At 36.9% G+C, this 17,537-nt stretch overlaps 1 protein-coding gene across 2 annotated transcripts in view; it reads left to right on the forward strand.

The window, feature by feature from the left end:
• The window catches only part of MTERF3 (mitochondrial transcription termination factor 3), a 60,050-nt gene that overhangs the window by 32,139 nt on the left and 10,374 nt on the right, over positions 1 to 17,537 (forward strand). For both annotated transcript variants that reach the window (XM_069086593.1, XM_069086594.1), the window contains exons 5-7: positions 10,352 to 10,499; positions 11,612 to 11,683; positions 15,280 to 15,441. In XM_069086593.1, coding sequence (XP_068942694.1) covers positions 10,352 to 10,499; positions 11,612 to 11,683; positions 15,280 to 15,441 — 382 coding nt within the window. The remainder of the gene's footprint in view (positions 1 to 10,351; positions 10,500 to 11,611; positions 11,684 to 15,279; positions 15,442 to 17,537) is intronic.

Consider the following 17,537-nt stretch of genomic DNA (forward strand, 5'->3'; position numbering starts at 1 on the left):
CTGTTTTTTGTTAGATTGCTTTTCAGTTTTCCCAACAATTTTTTTTTTTTACTAAATAATGAATTCTTATCCCAAAAGCTTAAATATTTACATTTGTCAACCACAAGGTTACTGTGGTCATTTGCTACTGTGTATTGTATGTCTGTTCTGTTCCAGTGATCTACCTTTTTTCTTTCTTAACCAGTACCAGATAGGCAATAACTGCCTTATAGTATAATTTAAGATATGATACTAGTAACCCTCCTTCCTATACATTTTTTTCCAGTATTTCCTTTGACATCCTTGATCTTTTGTTCTTCCAAATGAATTTTGTCTTATTTTTTCTAGCTCAGTGAAATAATTTTTTGGTAATTTAATTGGATTGGTATTGAATAAATAGATTAACTTAGATAAAATTGTTGTTTTTATTATATTGGCTTTGCTCACTCATGAACAATTGATATTTTTCCAATTATTTAAAAATGACTATTTGTATGAAAAGTATTTTATAATTATGCTTATATAGTTCTTGGATTTGTTTTGGTAAGTATATTCCCAGGTATTTTATACTGTTTGTAGTTATTTTAAATGGGGTATTTCTTACTATCTCTTCTTGAAGGGTTTTGTTGGTGATATATAGAAATGTGATGTCCCAAACGCTGGGGTTTTCTCAGCTGCTGGAGGTATTAGATGGGTGTCCTCTCTGAGGCCTCCACACACTCTGGCAAGCTGGTCATGAACCCCAGGACCTCCACCCTAGATTGCAGTCCAGATCCAAGCAGGTTAAAGCAAGAGCGATCACCCCTCAGACAGGTCGCTTGGTCCCCCTACACTCAGTCCAGGAGCTGAAGATGTCACTTGGTGCTGACTGGCTGTGCTGGGTGTCTCAGCAGCTTCTCACCCTGGGGGCAAAAGCCGATGCACTCCCACTTACTGGGAAGTAAGTCCAAACTTACTTTAGTAAGTCCAGACTGTACTGACCTCTCACTTTGTCCTTCGCATCTATGTGTTGATAATTCTGGAAGTGGCTACAGTTGCTGCTGATCTGGAGTCCTTCTGGCTGCCTGCAGCTGGTCAGACTTGCCCTTGGGCTAAAACCTCTGGCTCATGCAGGTTTGGGCTGGGCTCCCAAAGCACTGTGCTGTGCTGGCTGATTCCTGCCAGCCTGCAGGGCTGTCCTCAGCGGGAGGTTAGCTTCTCTGTGTCATTTTGTGGGTTCTGCAGCTCCAAAGTTTGTTCAGAGTCCCCTTTTTACATTGACTGGGGAAGGTGGAAGCTGGAGCTGCTTGGAGGTCATGTTACTACTCCATCTTGACCTATTGCATTGTAATCTGAAAAGGATGCATTTAATATTTCTGCTTTTATGCATTTAACTGTAAAATTCTTATGCCCTAATATATGGTCAATTTTTGTAAAGGTACAATGTACCACAAAGAAAAAGGCATATTCCTTTCTATTCCCACTCAGTTCTTTTCAGTTATCTATCATATCTAGCTTATCTAGGATTCTATTCACATCCTTAACATCTTTTAAATTTTGTTTTTGTTATATTTATCTAATTCTGAGAGGGGAAGGTTAAAGCCACCCATTGTTATAGTATTATTATCTATTTCTACCTCTAAGTAATTAAATTTTTCCTTTAAAAATTTGTATGCTATAGCATTTGGTGCATGTAGGTTTAGTATTAATATTGCTTCATTGTCTATAGACCTTTATCAAAATGTGGTTTCCTTATTCATCTCTTTTAATTAAATCTATTTTAGCTTTAATTTTGTTTGAGATCTTGATAACTATCTCTGCTTTTATTTTTTACCTCAGTTGAAACATATTAAATTCTAACTTTAGTCATTTATTTTAATTCTTCCAAACAGCATATTGTAAGAGTCTGATTTTTAATCTATTCTGCTATCTGTTTTTTGGTTTTATGGGTGAGTTAATTCTATTCACATTCAGAGTTAAAATTATTTTTTGCTTGTTTCCTGCCCTCCTATTTTTCCTATCATCCTTTTTCCCCCTCCCTTTTTATCCTATCCCCTCCTTACCTGTCTACTGCCCTAATCCACACCCTTTTAAAGACTCCCTTATCCTCTTCCTTTACCCTCTTATTTTTTAATCTATTCACCTTTCTTAGAATCCCTCCCTTATTTTCTCCCCCCCCACCCTCCTACTTCTTGATCTACACATTCTTCTAAAAAGTCCCTTGTCCTATTTCTTTTTTTTTCCAAATTTTAAATTTAATTTTAGTTTTCAGCATTCATTTCCACAAGATTTTGAGTTAGAATTTTTTTCTCCCCATCTTTCCCCTAACTCCCACCCCAAAATAGTAAGTGTACTGAATACCCCTTCCCCCAATCTGTTTTCTCTTATATACTCCACCTTCACCCCCCTAATTTTCTAGTAGGGCAAGATGGGTTCACCCTCCTATTTCTTTTTTTTTTTATAATAATTTTTTTTAAGCAATCAGGGTTAAGTAACTTGCTCAAGGTTACACGGCCAGTTATTTCTGGGTGTGGTGCTGAGTGTCTGAGCCCGGGATTGGATCTCCAGGTCGTCCCAACACTGGAGCCGGTGCTCTTACTCGCTGAGCCACCTGGCCGCCCCTAAGCAATTGGGGTTAAGTAACTTGCTCAAGGTTACACAGCGAGGTGTTTCTGGGTGGGTGCTAAGTGTCTGAGCCCGGGATTCGATCTCCAGGTCATTCTGACACTGGAGCCGATGCTCTTACTCGCTGTGCTACCTGGCCGCCCCAACCCTCCTATTTCTAAATAAATTTAGAAGACTTTTATGTCCTTCTATATGTGTGCTATTTCCTCTTTAACCCAATTCTGACCAGAATGAGGTTCCAGTACTGCCAGCCCTCTACCTCCTTCTGCTTCCACTGTAACAGTTCTTTGATTCATGCCTTATTTCTTTGCTCCATTTTACCTCTCCCTACCCAGTTTCATTTTTTAGAATCATTACATCACACTCAACCCCAAGTCTTCTGTCTGTGTATGCTCTTTCAAACTACCCAAGTAATGATAACACTTGCTAAGAGTATAGATACTATTTTCCCTTATGGTAAGTAAACTTTTGATTTTATTGAATCCCTTTAGTTGATCCTTAATGTTTACTTTATATTTCTCCTGAATTTTATGTCAAATTTCCCATTGAATTTTGGTCTTTTTGTTACGGATAATTGAAAGTCTTTAAATTCATTAAATAATCTTTTTTTTTTTTCCATTCAGGATCATACTCAGCTTTGCTGGGTAAGTTATTCTTGACTGCAAACCCAGGTTCCATGTTCCAAGCCTTCCAGTCTTTTAATGTAGGAGCTACTAGATTTTGTTATCCTTGTGGTTGCTCTGTTGAGGTTTAGGGTTTAGGGGTGCTCGAGACCCCAAAATACCAACATGCTACGTTCTGCCAAATAAATTCGACTCAAGCTTTTCTCTTAGCCAAAGTAAAACAAAGTTTATTAAAAGATTGGACATAATGGGTAGACTCTTAAGGAGCTTAAGTATTTGTGACATTTGTATTGGACAAACAGGCCAGAACAGTCTGACATAGACTGTGTGTTCTAGATTGAATCTCATTGTTGCTTTCATGGAAGCAAGATGGTTCTTATATACAGAAAGACTGTAGGAGGGATCTAGGGATGGTATAGAGGAGGTGTTTGGGGAGGGTCTTGGGGAGGAGTCTAAGAGGATCTTAATGTGATTGAGATCAGACTCCAGGAATGGGATTAAGGGTGTGAAATAGCTGAGGGCTAACTTGAGATGACTGACTATGGAGGGCTAGGCTAGGTTACCAGCAACAGATTTGGGCCTAGTTATAATGAAAGGTTTATGGCCTCAGGCAAATATCAAGTGCTAAGATTCTAAGGGAGCTGAAACCCCATCTGCTCCACAGTATTTAAATTGGTTTTTTTTTCCTTCTTGTAATATTTTCTTCTTGGGAACTTTGAAATTTAGCTTTGATGTGCCTGTGCATTTTCATCTTGAGATCTCTTTCAGGTGATGATTGATGTATTTTTTCTATTTCAATTTTACCCTCTCATTATAGAATTTCAGGACCATTTTCCTTAATGATTTTTTGTAATATATCTAGACTTTCTAAAAATCATAACTTTCAGATAGTCCAACAATTCTCATATCGTCTCTCCTTGATCTGTACTCTAGTTCAGTTGTTTTTTCTAATGAGATTTTTTACATTCTCTTATTTTTTTATTCTTTTTTTTTTTTTAAAGCAATTGGGGTTAAGTAACTTGCTCTAGGTTATTTACATGGTTGGTTTTTTTGTGTGGGTATTAAGTATCTGAGGCTGGAACTGATCCAGGGTCCTCCTAGCTCTGGGACCAGCACTCTTACTGCGCCACCTAGCTGCCCTAAATCTAGAATTTTTTTTTTTTTTTGCAGGGCAATTAGGGTTAAGTGACTTGCGGAAGGTCACATGGCTAGTTTTTGTGTTAAGTGTCTGAGGCCAGATTTGAACTCAGGCCCTCCTCACTCCAGGGCCAGTGTTCTATTTACTGTGCCACCTAGGTGCCCCTCTCTTTTTTTATTCTTTTGATATTGTTTTATTATTTTTTGCCATCTTATAACATCAGTAGTTTCCCCTTGCCCTATTATTGTTTTTAAGGAGTTATTTTCTTCCTTTAGCTTTTTATCTCTTTTTCCAGTTGATTGACTTTATTTTCATAATTTTCTTGATTTTCTTAGATTGCTCTTACTGGTTTTCGTAATTTTTCCTCAACCTCCCTTATTTGATTTTTAAAGTCCTTTTTAATTTCCAGGAACTCTTTTTGGGCTTGTGACCATTTGACATTTTTCTTTCAAGTCTGAATGACTTTTTTAACTTGATGAACTTCTGAGTATGAACCCAAATCTTCTCTATCCCCATAGTAATTCTCTATTGTCAGGTTCTTTCTCCTTTGTTTACTCATTATGTATTTATTTTTTTAGTGACTTATTATTATAGTCAAGTTCCAGTCCTGAGGTATAGGGGATGCCTCAGGCTTTGGGGTTTTCATACTGTTGTTTTCTTAGCTTTCTGGGGGCCCAATCTTGAGTACTCCTCTCTATTCCTGATCCATGGGTAACTATGAGCCACACCATCACTGCAAAGGCTCCTTGCTGTCCCTTCCATAGCAGCAAACTTCAGCTCACCCCTCTGCCTTGGACTAAAACCAGGGACCCAGATCTCCTGCAATGTCCATAGCTAGCAGGGTCCCTGCCCTTCTGCTATCACACCCACTGAATATGTGTTCACTCCACTGCACAGGACAGTGTTGTCTGCACATCTGGCCCAGACATCTTGCTACAGAGGAGGGTCCTTCTGTCTTCCCCTACTGTTCCAGTGAAATTTCTACCTGCCCCACTGGTCCCCAGGGCTTATTGTTTATCTATTCAGCTGTCTGCCCCAGAGGTTTTTGCACTTTACTTGGGTCAAACTTCCTCCCCTGGGGGTTGGATCTTTTCTGAGGTCCTCCTAGGTTTTCTTATACTAAGCCATTAAAATTTTACTCTGAGGTGATATTTATCTTGTTTATGGGATAAATTTGTAGATCTGGTAATCTCTTATTCTACTGTCTTCCTAAATTTTCAAGAAGTTTTTAGTTGTGAACTTCTTGAATAGCAAGGTGATAAAACATTAGAACTGGCTTCCAAAGAAAACCTCTGTCTCTGGAGAATTTCAAGAAGAGAATTAGCAGCTCTGTTCTGGTTCATTTATTCACAGGCAGATGACCTTTTGAACCCATTTTTTGATCTGCTGGATGTAAATGTTGAAATGCTAGTAGATACATCAGAAATTTACCATGTCACTGAATTTATTAAATATATTATTATTAACATAACATTATTAATATAATCTTTAATATTAATATAAACTATGAGTTGATGTTCACAAACACTTGAAAGAAGTGCTTTTCAAAATGGGCATTTGCTTCTTTGTTCTGATGCTAAAAGGGTATAAACCAGTGGTGTCCAGTTCAAATAGAAATGGGAGCACCAAGTCATACATGAAGATCCCTGCCAGTCACATATTGACTTAGAAAACCACATATTAAAATCATCTACAATCTATTATATTTTTTGTTATTTCCAATTACATTTTAATTTAGTTTTGGCCTCCCAGTGTTTGATGCCTCTGGTATAAACAAAAGGAGATTTTTTTTTTCTGAGAAAGAAAAGAATGAAGCCTGGAATCAGGGGCACCTGAGTTCAAATCTGGCCTCAGACACTTAACACAAAAACTAGCTGTGTGACCTTGGGCAAGTCACTTAACCCCAATTGCCCTCCAAAAAGAAAAAAGAAAAGAATGAGGAAGTTTTCTTAGGATTCTGAAGCAGAACAGTTCAGCATACTCATAGTTTTGTATCTGGCATGTCTTGATATAGATTGTAATTCTGGTGAAGAAAATAGAAATTTGTATGGATTTATGGCTTAAGGTTAATAGGAGGCACACCATTTCAAAATCCCTAACAGCTCTCACTTTTGGTATTGGATTCGATTCTAACCCCTTTGTCAGGCAAATCTCTCTATTTGTAGTACAATTTTTGCCAATTTGTTATCTATTAACGTATGGCTTTCGAAAAATAATAGATACTATGTGAAACAGAAAGCTGAATAATTTCCTCTCACCTTTGGTAGAAAACACAGCCAACTGATTCTTTTCTGTTCTTGTTTCCAGAAAACGGTACACTTTATGACACTCTCTTTCAAATGAACTGCTATTAAATTGTTTAGATTTATTGTAGAAAAAATATTCTAAAGCCTTATATTATCATTGCTGTAACTGCCAAGGGATGGAGGAGACAGAAAGCTGTCTTCTTTTCATGGAAAAGTGTGTGTCAAAATGTAAGACTTATTACAAATGAAAAATGAAAACAAAAAGCCTTGCTTTTTAAGATTGAGAGAGGCATGAGATGTGACTCTACAGTTGTGATATATAAATTTTAATTGATAATGATAAAAAATACTTTCCAAAGAATGGCTGTATAAGGTCGGTGGTCTGCATGGTTTTCCCACTATACAAGTGAAAAAACTGAGCCATAGGAATTGTTATTATCAACTTAATTGTACAGAAAAACATAATAAATATTAAACTCTGCCACTCAAAATTATCTTTGTGTATAAATTGTTCACATACTATTTTGTCTGCATTTTTTGTAAAATAATTTTATAAAGACATTTCCATGTATTGATTTAGTGTGTATGCTTCACTTTTCAAAATGGCGTGGTATTCTGGTTTATTTAGTCTTCCCAATATTCTTGGGCATTTGGGTTCTTTACAATAGGTCACTATTAAAAACATTGCTGATAGGAACATCTTTGTACAACTTTTTTTCTACCATTTGGATTATTTCCTTGGAGGTAACATCCTCTAAAAAAGTAGGTTTTTTGTTGTTGTTGTTGTTGTTACATTTATTCCTAGGTTACTTTGTTGAAAGACTGAGACGGTATACATACTTATTCCACATAATATAAATATACTTGTTTCCCCCTTTTTTTTATCATTTTAAATTTTTGTTAATTTATACATGTGTGTATGTACTTATGTATTGTTAAGGATTGTTTAAAGGATCCCTGAAATTGTCTTTTTGAATTACTGTTCCATAAACACGGGACCCAGAGTATGCCGGAATCCCTGAATGTGTCAAGGATGAAGTACTCTACCCACCTCACTCTCTTACCAAGCTGACATAATGTGTTAGTTGCACATATCCTCGGATGGCAAGAGAGGTGCCAGACAGTCTGCACTAAACTTGTGCAGCTGGGACCCTTGTAGATAAGCAGACCATCCTATCTCCATGGTCTAGCACAGGCTTCTTAAAATAGTGGGTCACAACCCATATAGGGTTAAAGTTTAGTATAGTTTAAGAAGTTCTGAAGGGGTCACGCCTGGAAAAAGTTTAAGAAGCCTTGGTTTAGTGATTCCCAAGGGAAATGAATGTGGCTTTTGCTATCAGCTTAATCCTTCCTTTTGGGAGGAGTTTTGTCCTTTTCCTACCTTTACTGCACCTTTCCCCCTTCTATACCATGCTGCTTTAGGTGGAGATTCCTGGTATCTCCTCCTTCATTTATCCTGCTCTCATAAAAATGCAAAATTTTGTATGGATTGTGAACTCTTTGGGTTCCACATGTATATTCATTTTCTTGTAATAAGCATAGTTTTCATGTAACTTTTGTGAGGTTGTGATTGCCTGTTGACAGTATATGTATATATGTATTTGTATATGTACACTCACACCACCTATATGTATGTTTAGAGATAGATATGTGTGTGTAAATATGTGTGTATGTGTGTGTGTATATATATATGTATATCCCTAGATATAGATATATATGAAAAAAACCTTAGTCATATGATATTATATTTCTGCAGTAGTAAATTCTTTTTTTTTCCCTCAAACAATGATTTACTATTTTATTTTTTCATGTGCCTGTTGATCTCCTTTGGTTACTTCCCTAATGAAAACTGGATATCCATTTAAAAAAAATTATATAACTTCAAACATGTTTACTTCTCTTAGAAGTAGTCAGAAGTCAGTCTTCTCTTTTTAGTAGTCAGAAATATATTTCCCTTCCTTTCCTGGCATCAGTATGTTACACTGATTTGGTTTCATTTTGGATTCAAGCTGATCTCTACTGATACCTCAGTGTCATAACAATATTTTAGTAAGTAGGCATTCCTTTTATTTTTTTTTTCCTTAACTTCTGGCTTTTCATATAGTAAGTTCTTGTAACAAGAAGCAGAATAGCCATGGTGGCAAGAATGTAAGCTAAAGAGAAGAATCAGAACTGAGGCTTGACATTGCCCTTTTTAGCCATGTGGTTTTTGGGAAGTCATTTTAACTGCTTTCAACTTTTGTCGTGTCAGGTATAAAATTAGGGTACTGTTTGTAGAACTTGTCTGTAAGATCAATCATGAAGCTCTGATGACAAAATGAAGTATGATATAAATGATATCTTGGAAGTTTGTATCTATTTCTGGAATTTCTAATCCGTTTATCATTTATTTCTCTTTTTAACTAAATACGACATTTTGCAGGCCTTTTTTTCTCTAAACAAACAATATTTTTGCCCCACAAAATAAGTCACTTTGGAAAGATGCAAGCTTATTTCCAATATATTGCCATTGTTCAAACACTTTGGAGACTGCCTTCAGAATTTTTGTTAGTCTTTCAAATATCCTAACTGATGACATTTTCATTCTGGTGTAGTAGATTTGACTCTGAACACCCATGTAGCCAATTTAGGTTCTTTGTAAAGGAAGAACTTCCCCAAAATTAGAGTCGGGCAGAAGTGGAAAGGGGCTCCTGGTAGGAGCAAGCTCTCCCTCCCTGAAGATAATTGCTTGATGCACACAGCGTTTTGTTGTGTTGTAGAGGGGATTCTTGGCCAGTAAACGATAGGACAGCACTAGTTGCCCCCTGAAGTCCCTTCCAATTCTGAGTCTCTGTGATTTATTTGGAAGTAAGTCTGGATGTTCAGACTTGTCACTGATCAAAAATGAGTTATTGCTGATTTTCTTTTGTTATTTGTAAGCTGACTCTAAAGATAATACTAAAAGAAGGATGTAAAAACAACAACACATTTTGAGCAACAGTATTATCTTGGTAGTACAGGTAACTACTTTGAAAGTGACAGCATTCATTTTTATTTTATACATTCTGATGTGTTTAATAAAGTGCCGGGCATGCTAGTTTATAGTCACAACTTGTAGATAAATATGACTGCAGTCTTAACCTAAAAATTTGCAAATAAGTATTTTCCTGGTTTGATAGTACAATAATTTTTTTTCTTTTTAAATTATAGCCAAAATGTTAGAAGGCTTGTAAAAAATTCCTATTTAATCAGTACTAAAATGCTGACCATATTTCTTCCTTCCTGTAACAACTAAGCACTAGGTCTGTCTTTGTAGGAGAAATTTAAATGGCTTTTGAAGAAAAATACCAATGCAGATAACAAAGATAAAGAATGAATAACAGATCTTTTATCTTAGTGACATAGTGTTCCTTTGTGTAGATGATGTGATTTCTGGTAGTTACACTGATAATCTATTTGACTTTTTTTTTTTTAATGAGTAATTCAGAAAAAATAAAATGAATGAAGCCAAAAAACTCAGAACTTTTAGCACTTTTGTCTTCACTGTGGGTGTTATTGTGGTACTTGTAGAGTTAGGCCAGGATTTTGATTTGTTTTATTTTTAACTTGGCTAACATTAAAACAGCTGTCACTTTGTTAAGCTCATTCATTCTATCCATTCAATAAATGTTTATTACTTCATGTTAAAAAAATTAAATAGATACAGTAGTATACTAACAGTAAATTTTCTCTCTCTGATACAAACATACATAAATATATTTACATGTATGTTTATCACCTAGGGTGGCTTACCTTGAATCAAAAAAATTCAGCAAGACAGACATCTCACGGATGGTTGTAAATGCACCATATTTGCTGAGTTTTCCAGTGGATAGATTGGATAACAGATTGGGCTTTTTCCAGAAAGAACTTGGACTGAATGTGCAAAAGGTAAAGGGAAAAAATACTTAAATGTTCTTATCGAGTATATATATAGGAACCTATCTTGGCTCCAGTAATATAGACTTAGACAATCATTTGATTTTTGCCTAGAAAATATCAGCTACTTTTCCCACATTCATGTGAGTAGAATGCCTTCAAGAAATGTAAAGCCATGATACAGAGATGAATTTATTTTGAAGGAAAAATGCATGTAAACAAAATTTAAAAATCAGCTTGGCAGAACAGACTGTGTGTGTTTGTGTGTATAGATATAGATGTATCTTGGCCTTTATGTTCGAATCTCTCTGAATTTTACGCAGATCGGATAATTAAATCACATTTCAAATTGTTACTGAGGTCCAAGAGGGGAAAAAAGTTTATAATGATATTTACATGTACAAAGTGCATGTTTAATAACAAAACATTTGAAACTGTCCCGGTGCCCAGTAGAAAAATGGCTAAGCAAACTATGATCTCTGTGCACCATTGAATGCTATATAGCTCGCAAAAATGATAATAGTCTAAACTGTGCTGATGCTTAGAAATATATATATAAAATGTTAGGTTAAAAAATCAAACCCAAAATAATTGCTGATTATAATCATATCAGAATGGTCATTTGTACATCAATTTTAAACACTGAGACTAGTTTCCAAATGAGTCACTCAGAATTGGAAGAGACCTAAGGGGACACCTTTATGTGAACAAGAATCTCTTCTGCAGTATCACCAACAAATGATCTAGCTCTTGCTTGAAGACTTGTAGTGAAGGGGAGCACAATATTGTCTTTGGACGTTGCCCATTTGCCATGCTACTTTCCCTTCCTAAATACTGCTGCCATGAACTGAACATAAAAACAATCCTCCTTTGTGTGTGCTCTCCAGTTAGAATGTGAGCTCCTTGAGAATAGGCTGTGTTTTGAATTTCTATTTGTATCCCTAGTGCTTGTACAGTAAATAAGTGCTTTTCCATTCTATAGTTTTTTTATATTATTTTTATATGAAGTTTATTAAGTTCATAATAATTTTAATAATTTAACATGTCATTGTTCATGCTAGAGTAAATGATGGATTTCTAAAACTGACTGAATTTTTAATGGATTATTTTGTTTTTTACTCTAGACCAGAGAACTAGTTGTTCGTCTTCCACGACTATTAACTGGAAGTCTTGAACCTGTGAAAGAAAATATGAAGGTAAGAATTTTTTCCCATATTTTTTCAAATAAGTCAGTCTTTGCCTTAAGTTATTTTCTTTTAAGGCAGTAAGAGTTTGCCTGTAGTTTCTTCTAAGACAAATAGTTTTGTAACTTTATATTTTTAAAGTAATTCTAACTTCTGGAAAAGTATTTCTGAAAGGATAACTTTTTTTACCTAGACCTCAAATCCCAGGCTGCCATCAGCATTTGGGAGCGCTCCTTAAATGGGGGTCCTAGAAAGAGCCATCCAGTCAAGAGGGAGAGACCACAGGGGTTGAGGGTGCTTCCAGTGTGTTGATTCTAGGTCTGGAGAGTGGCTTTAAGATGAAGAGCTCCAGGGCATGGTAAATGAGGTCCAGAATGCATCCTGGAGAGAAATGAGCATGAAATCTAATTATTAGTCACAGTTCTTCTGATCATTGACTCTGTTCTGACACTTCAAGAAACCTGGATTTCTTTGTGAGACTTCTCATCCCTAAATCTCTCTATTAGATTAACTATTGCTTCTCTCACGTGTTGAGGCACAATGGACTTGGAGGAAAGTCAGCATACTCTTTGATCTTGACTGCTATTAAGACACCCTTTATCTGCCACCAACTCAGCAGTCTCTTCTCTTTTGAGGTTCATTTCATCAGTTTATATCATCCTATTCAGATCTTTGCTGTGGCAGTCTGCTGGCATCCAGGTTGCTCCATCCTTTCTCAAGGAGATGAGTACCTGGCTCACAGTCTTCCTCACCACTCCAACCATTCATTCCCTTATTCTTGGTGACTTCCAACATTCTGTCAACCAACTACTCAATCAAGAACCGTTTATTAAGCATCTTCTGGTTCCAGGCATTGTGCTTTTTCCTGGGAATATTAAAAAAAAAAAACAACCACTGTGAAACAATTCTTGTCTTCTAGGAGTTTTAGCTAGAGCAAGGGAAATGTACACATATAGGTAAATACAAAATAGATAAAAGGTAATTTAGAGAAAAGGGCATCAGCTTCTGGGGGGCTCAGCAAAAACTTCATGTAAGATAATAATGAACAGCAAAATGAACAAAATAACATTGAATACAGTAACAGCAATATTGTTTTAAGAACAATTTTGAGTGAATAAGTCATTTTGACTATTATAAATACCCACATTAGCTACAAAAGACATATGAAGGAAGATGTTATCTATATCCAGAGAAGGAACTGATAAATAGAAGTATGTATCAATTGATTTTACATACATGTGCATATTTGTGTCTAATGATAGCCATCTCTAGGGTAGCAGTGGGGAGAGGGAAGAAGAAAAGAGAAAAAAGAAACTTACATGATGATTTTATTATATATTTAAATGGAATAGCAAGTTGTACATAATAGATTTGTAATTTCATGTGCAATCATTTTTTTATTATGCTTATGTTATGAAAATGCTTGTTTTAGTCCACAAATTTAAAGTTAAATGAATAAAAAATTTAAAAAGATAATAATAGCAATTTATGGTTTGCAGAGTGATTTACAAATATTATCTCATTTGATCCTCACAACAGTCCAACAGTACAGTATTCACTGTTCCACATAGCCGAGCTGATCCTTGAAGGAAACTAGGGAGTCTTAAGGTAGTTAGGAGAGTGGAGGGACACAAGAAGTGATTGTATTCTGGTCATAGGAGAAAGCAAATGCAAAGACATGAATATGGGAGGTGGAGTGTTGTATGTGAGGAACAAAACCAATTTGGCTCAACTGTAGAATGTGTATGTGAAGAGGAGTAGTGTATAATAAGCCTGGAAAATAGGTCAGGCCCAGGTTGTATAGAGCTTCATGTCTCAAACAGAGGAATTTCTATTTGATTCTTGTTAAGGAGCCACTGGAATTTATTAAATGGGGGTACAGGAGGTTGGGGGATCAAAACTGCACTTTAGAAACTCTGAACTTGGCGACTGTATGGAAGTAGGAAGAGACTTGAGGTAAGGAGACCGATTAAGACACTGTTTCAGTAATCCAGGCCAAGAAGTCATGAAGGTCCAAATTAGGGAAGTGACTGGGAGTGAAAAGAAGGAATCAGATGTGAGAGATGTTGTGAAGGGAGAAATGACAGTATTTGGCTACTGTTTGGGTAGGTGGGATGAGTGAGAGTGAGGAATTGAAGATGACACCCAGGTTTTTACTTGAATGATTGGAGGAATGGCACTAAACAGCCTTTGACAGAAATGGTAAAGTTTGACAGAACGAGTATGGGAGGGAAGGAACGATAATGAATTCTGTTTTAGACAAATTGAGTTTGAGGTGGTTCTAGAACATAGAGTTTAAAATGTCCCAGAAGCCAATGGCTTCCAAAGTGGGGACCCAGTCTAGTGGGCTAGTGGGCTGTGCCACAACCCTACAACCAGCCAGTCAGAGCATGGGAAAATTGGTCACACTCCACTCTTCCTACAAGAGCCAATTGCTAACCTTGTCCCTAGTACAACTGCACTATCTTTGTCCATTTCATAAACATTTCTCCACCTTCTTCCTTCCTTAATCCCCAGCCACCTGTGGATATACCTGTGGTAATGCCAGATTTCCTTGTGGCTGTGGCTATGTGTCTGTGCATGTGTGTATGCATCTATTTCTTGTGCATGTCAGGGGTGGTGCACAGTGCTGCTCTCTGGATAAAGTGATTTTAATTGATTTAACTGACTGACTTTAGTATTTGTTGTTTCACCTTGCACAACATAAGCTCTTTGAGGGAAGGAACTTTTTATTTCTGTCTCTATATCCCTCACATCTGGAAAAGAGTAGATGTTTAGTAAATGTTGGTTGAAGAAAAATGAATGAATGGATATTGGCATCTCACACTCAGTGTCTAAAATGAAGCATTTCCTTAAATCCTCCCCCTCCTGTTAGGGCATCACTGTCTTCCTAGTCACTCAGAGTCTCAATACCAATATAATTTTTGACTCTCCCTCCCTCCCTGTCCATCAGTTGTCATGTCCTAAGCATTTCTTCACACCAACTATTCCTTCTGTACTCAGCTACCCCAGTCACCCTAGCTTAGGCCTTGTCACTTCTTGCCTAGTCTCTTTCTGATTGATTTTTTTTCTTCTAGTCTCCCATCTCTTCATACCACTCTCTCTACACAGCTGCCACACTAATCTTTCTAAAGTATAGATCTGATGCTGTCCCACTTTAAAACCATCAGACATTCTGTGGTGCTTCTAGAAGAAAATACAAAATCTCAGCTTGACATATGAGAACTCTCCAACTATGACACTAACCTTTTTCACCATCACCATTATCATCATCACTACCGTTTTTATCTCCATTTTAAAGCTGAGAAAACTCAAGTAGACAAAGATTAAGTGACTTCCAGCCCAGGGTCACTTGGCTAGTAAGTGTCTGAAGCTGGGTTTGACCTGGAGTCAGTCCTGATTCCTGGCCCAGCCTGTCATCATCAATGAGAGAGGTTCAAAGGACCAACTACCTCCTGAAGGAAAACTTCTCTCCCACAAGGGGTCAGGATAACTCGCCACACAATTCTAAATGCTTTGTTTATGATCCATTATGGATTGAGATATCATTTCTTACTTAATCCAGAAATGTATGTAATATATTTTTTGTTATGTTTGGTTTTTCTTAGGTTTACCGACTTCAGCTTGGCTTTAAACATAATGAAATTCAGCACATGGTGACCAGAATCCCAAAGATTTTAACTGCAAGTAAAAGGAAACTAACAGAGACATTTGACTACGTGCACAATGTGATGAGCGTTCCCCATCATATTATTGTCAAATTTCCACAGGTAGTGCATATAATAACTTCTCTAAAAAAATTTATAAATCGTAATCTTTTAAATACATTCAGAGCTGGCAATTCTGTACCAACTTGGGTAAATGTACAACTTCTCATGGATTCATTGGACACTTTGGAGTTGAGTCTAAATGTTAAATATGTACTGAAAGTTTTTTTTCCTATACTTTTGAAATTATTTCACCCTAGTAAAATCTTTATGTGAGAGGCAGTAGTAGCCTTGGAGTAAGGAAGACTTGAGTTGAGGCTCTGTCTCAGACACATTCTAGTAGGGTGACTATGGGCAAGTCACAGTCTCTCAGTGTCTCAGGCAGTTTTCTTGTTAATTTTTTAAAATTAATAACTTTTGTTTTTATATCATCTCCATTTCTCAACATACTTGTGTCTAATAGTAAAGGAAAAAGGAGGAGAATTAACCATCGCATCAAAAGTGTGCGCTGGCTATAGTCCTTCACCTCTTAAGAAGAAGGGTGGTAGGTGTCTTTTCATATCTCTCTCTTTTTTTTTTTTTTGCTTTTTGGAGAGCAATTGGGGTTAACTGACTTGCCCAAAGCCACATAGCTAGTAAGTGTGTCAAGTGTCTGAGGCCATATTTGAACTCAGGTCCTCCTGAGTCCAGGGCCGGTGCTCTATTCACTGCGCCACCTAGCTGCCCCCATATCTCTTCTTTGGGACCAAGCATAGTCGTAATTCAGTTTCAGTTGTTTTGTTATTTACATTGTTTTCATTATGAATTTTATTTTTCTAGTTCTTCTTACTTCACTTTAGTGAAGTTCAGTTCATGAAATTCTTCCTAGGCTTTTGTATATTTATCATAGTCATGATTTCTTAGAGTATACTAATATTCCATTACTTTCATCCACTACAAGTTGTTTAGCTATTCCTCAGTTGAAGAGGAGTAGCTACTTTGGGGTTATTTGCTGCTATAAAAAATGCTGTGATAAATATTTTGGTGTACCCATATGGAGCCTTTGTTTTTGTCATTGATCTCCTTGCGTTCTGTGCCTAACAGTAGAACCTTTGGGTCAAAGGCCAAGCAGCTTTCTAAGACAATAAGTTAGGTGAGTTGTCATTCTGCATTAATGGAGGTTTTTGCACTAGAGCATCGAAATCAAAGGTCAGAACCAAAATTCCTTATATGCAGTAGAACCCCATTATGATGCCCAAATCCACATAAAATGAGCCATGTTCTAACAGTGGCCTTTTGAGTTTGACTCTTCAAACTGTTTGCTCTGTTCCAATGTAGTGATCATGCTCCAGAAAAAGATAAGACATCCTTGATATTTACTAGTGAGGGAAGAAATGTATTTTTAGGAGCTTCTTGTTACTTTCTCCTAAACTTCATTTACTATTTATCCTTCTTTACTTCAATTTGTGCCCTTGAGAATGACGAAATTAGCATGAGACTATTGAAATAAATTACTTGTGGAAAGCAAAATTGCATTAGGACAAGTCCCTTCACAAATTCTTGAATACTTATTTGCTGATGTCTAATTCTCCTACCTGATTTGGAGGCCATGTTCCCTTCTGCCATAATATCTCCACTGTTGGTTTACCTGCTTATGTTCAGGGTCTCCAAGTTCTCTTCATTCTGAGATCTTTGGTAATTTCAGTTTTTTTTCCCCTTGTTGTTCATGTCCTGACTGCCCTCTGATTGCAGTTTCCCTTATACTTGGATCTCATAGTGTTTCAGTTCTTTCACATACTGGACAATTCACCAGCCTTGGTCTCTGCCCCCAGTGCCTTCTGGAGGGTCAGATCTGGCCCCAGTTGGCTGCTGGTCTCTTTCCCTAAGGCTTAGAGCAGTGCCATGCAGTCACATTTGTGTTATGCCTCCTTTCCCTCTGTCCCTCCATTCTTGAGCTAAGCTCTCTTGTGGTATAGAGCATTGCTGTTAATGGTATTGCACCTGGGCAAGTTCTGCCATTTGGATCTCTGAGGCATGGGGAACGGGGCAGGCATTTTGGGATGCAGAGGGTTTTGGCTTATGCAGCTCTGCTTCTGGGAGATTTATTAGGCAGTGGGAGAGAGTTAAAGGTGAGGGATTTTGGTGTCCTAGACCATGGAAAGACCTGAAATTGCTTTAGT

Source organism: Petaurus breviceps, unplaced genomic scaffold (assembly GCF_028583685.1).
Source record: "Petaurus breviceps papuanus isolate PSGF00001 unplaced genomic scaffold, PetGlider_PUasm1.0 179, whole genome shotgun sequence".
Taxonomy (NCBI): domain Eukaryota; kingdom Metazoa; phylum Chordata; class Mammalia; order Diprotodontia; family Petauridae; genus Petaurus; species Petaurus breviceps.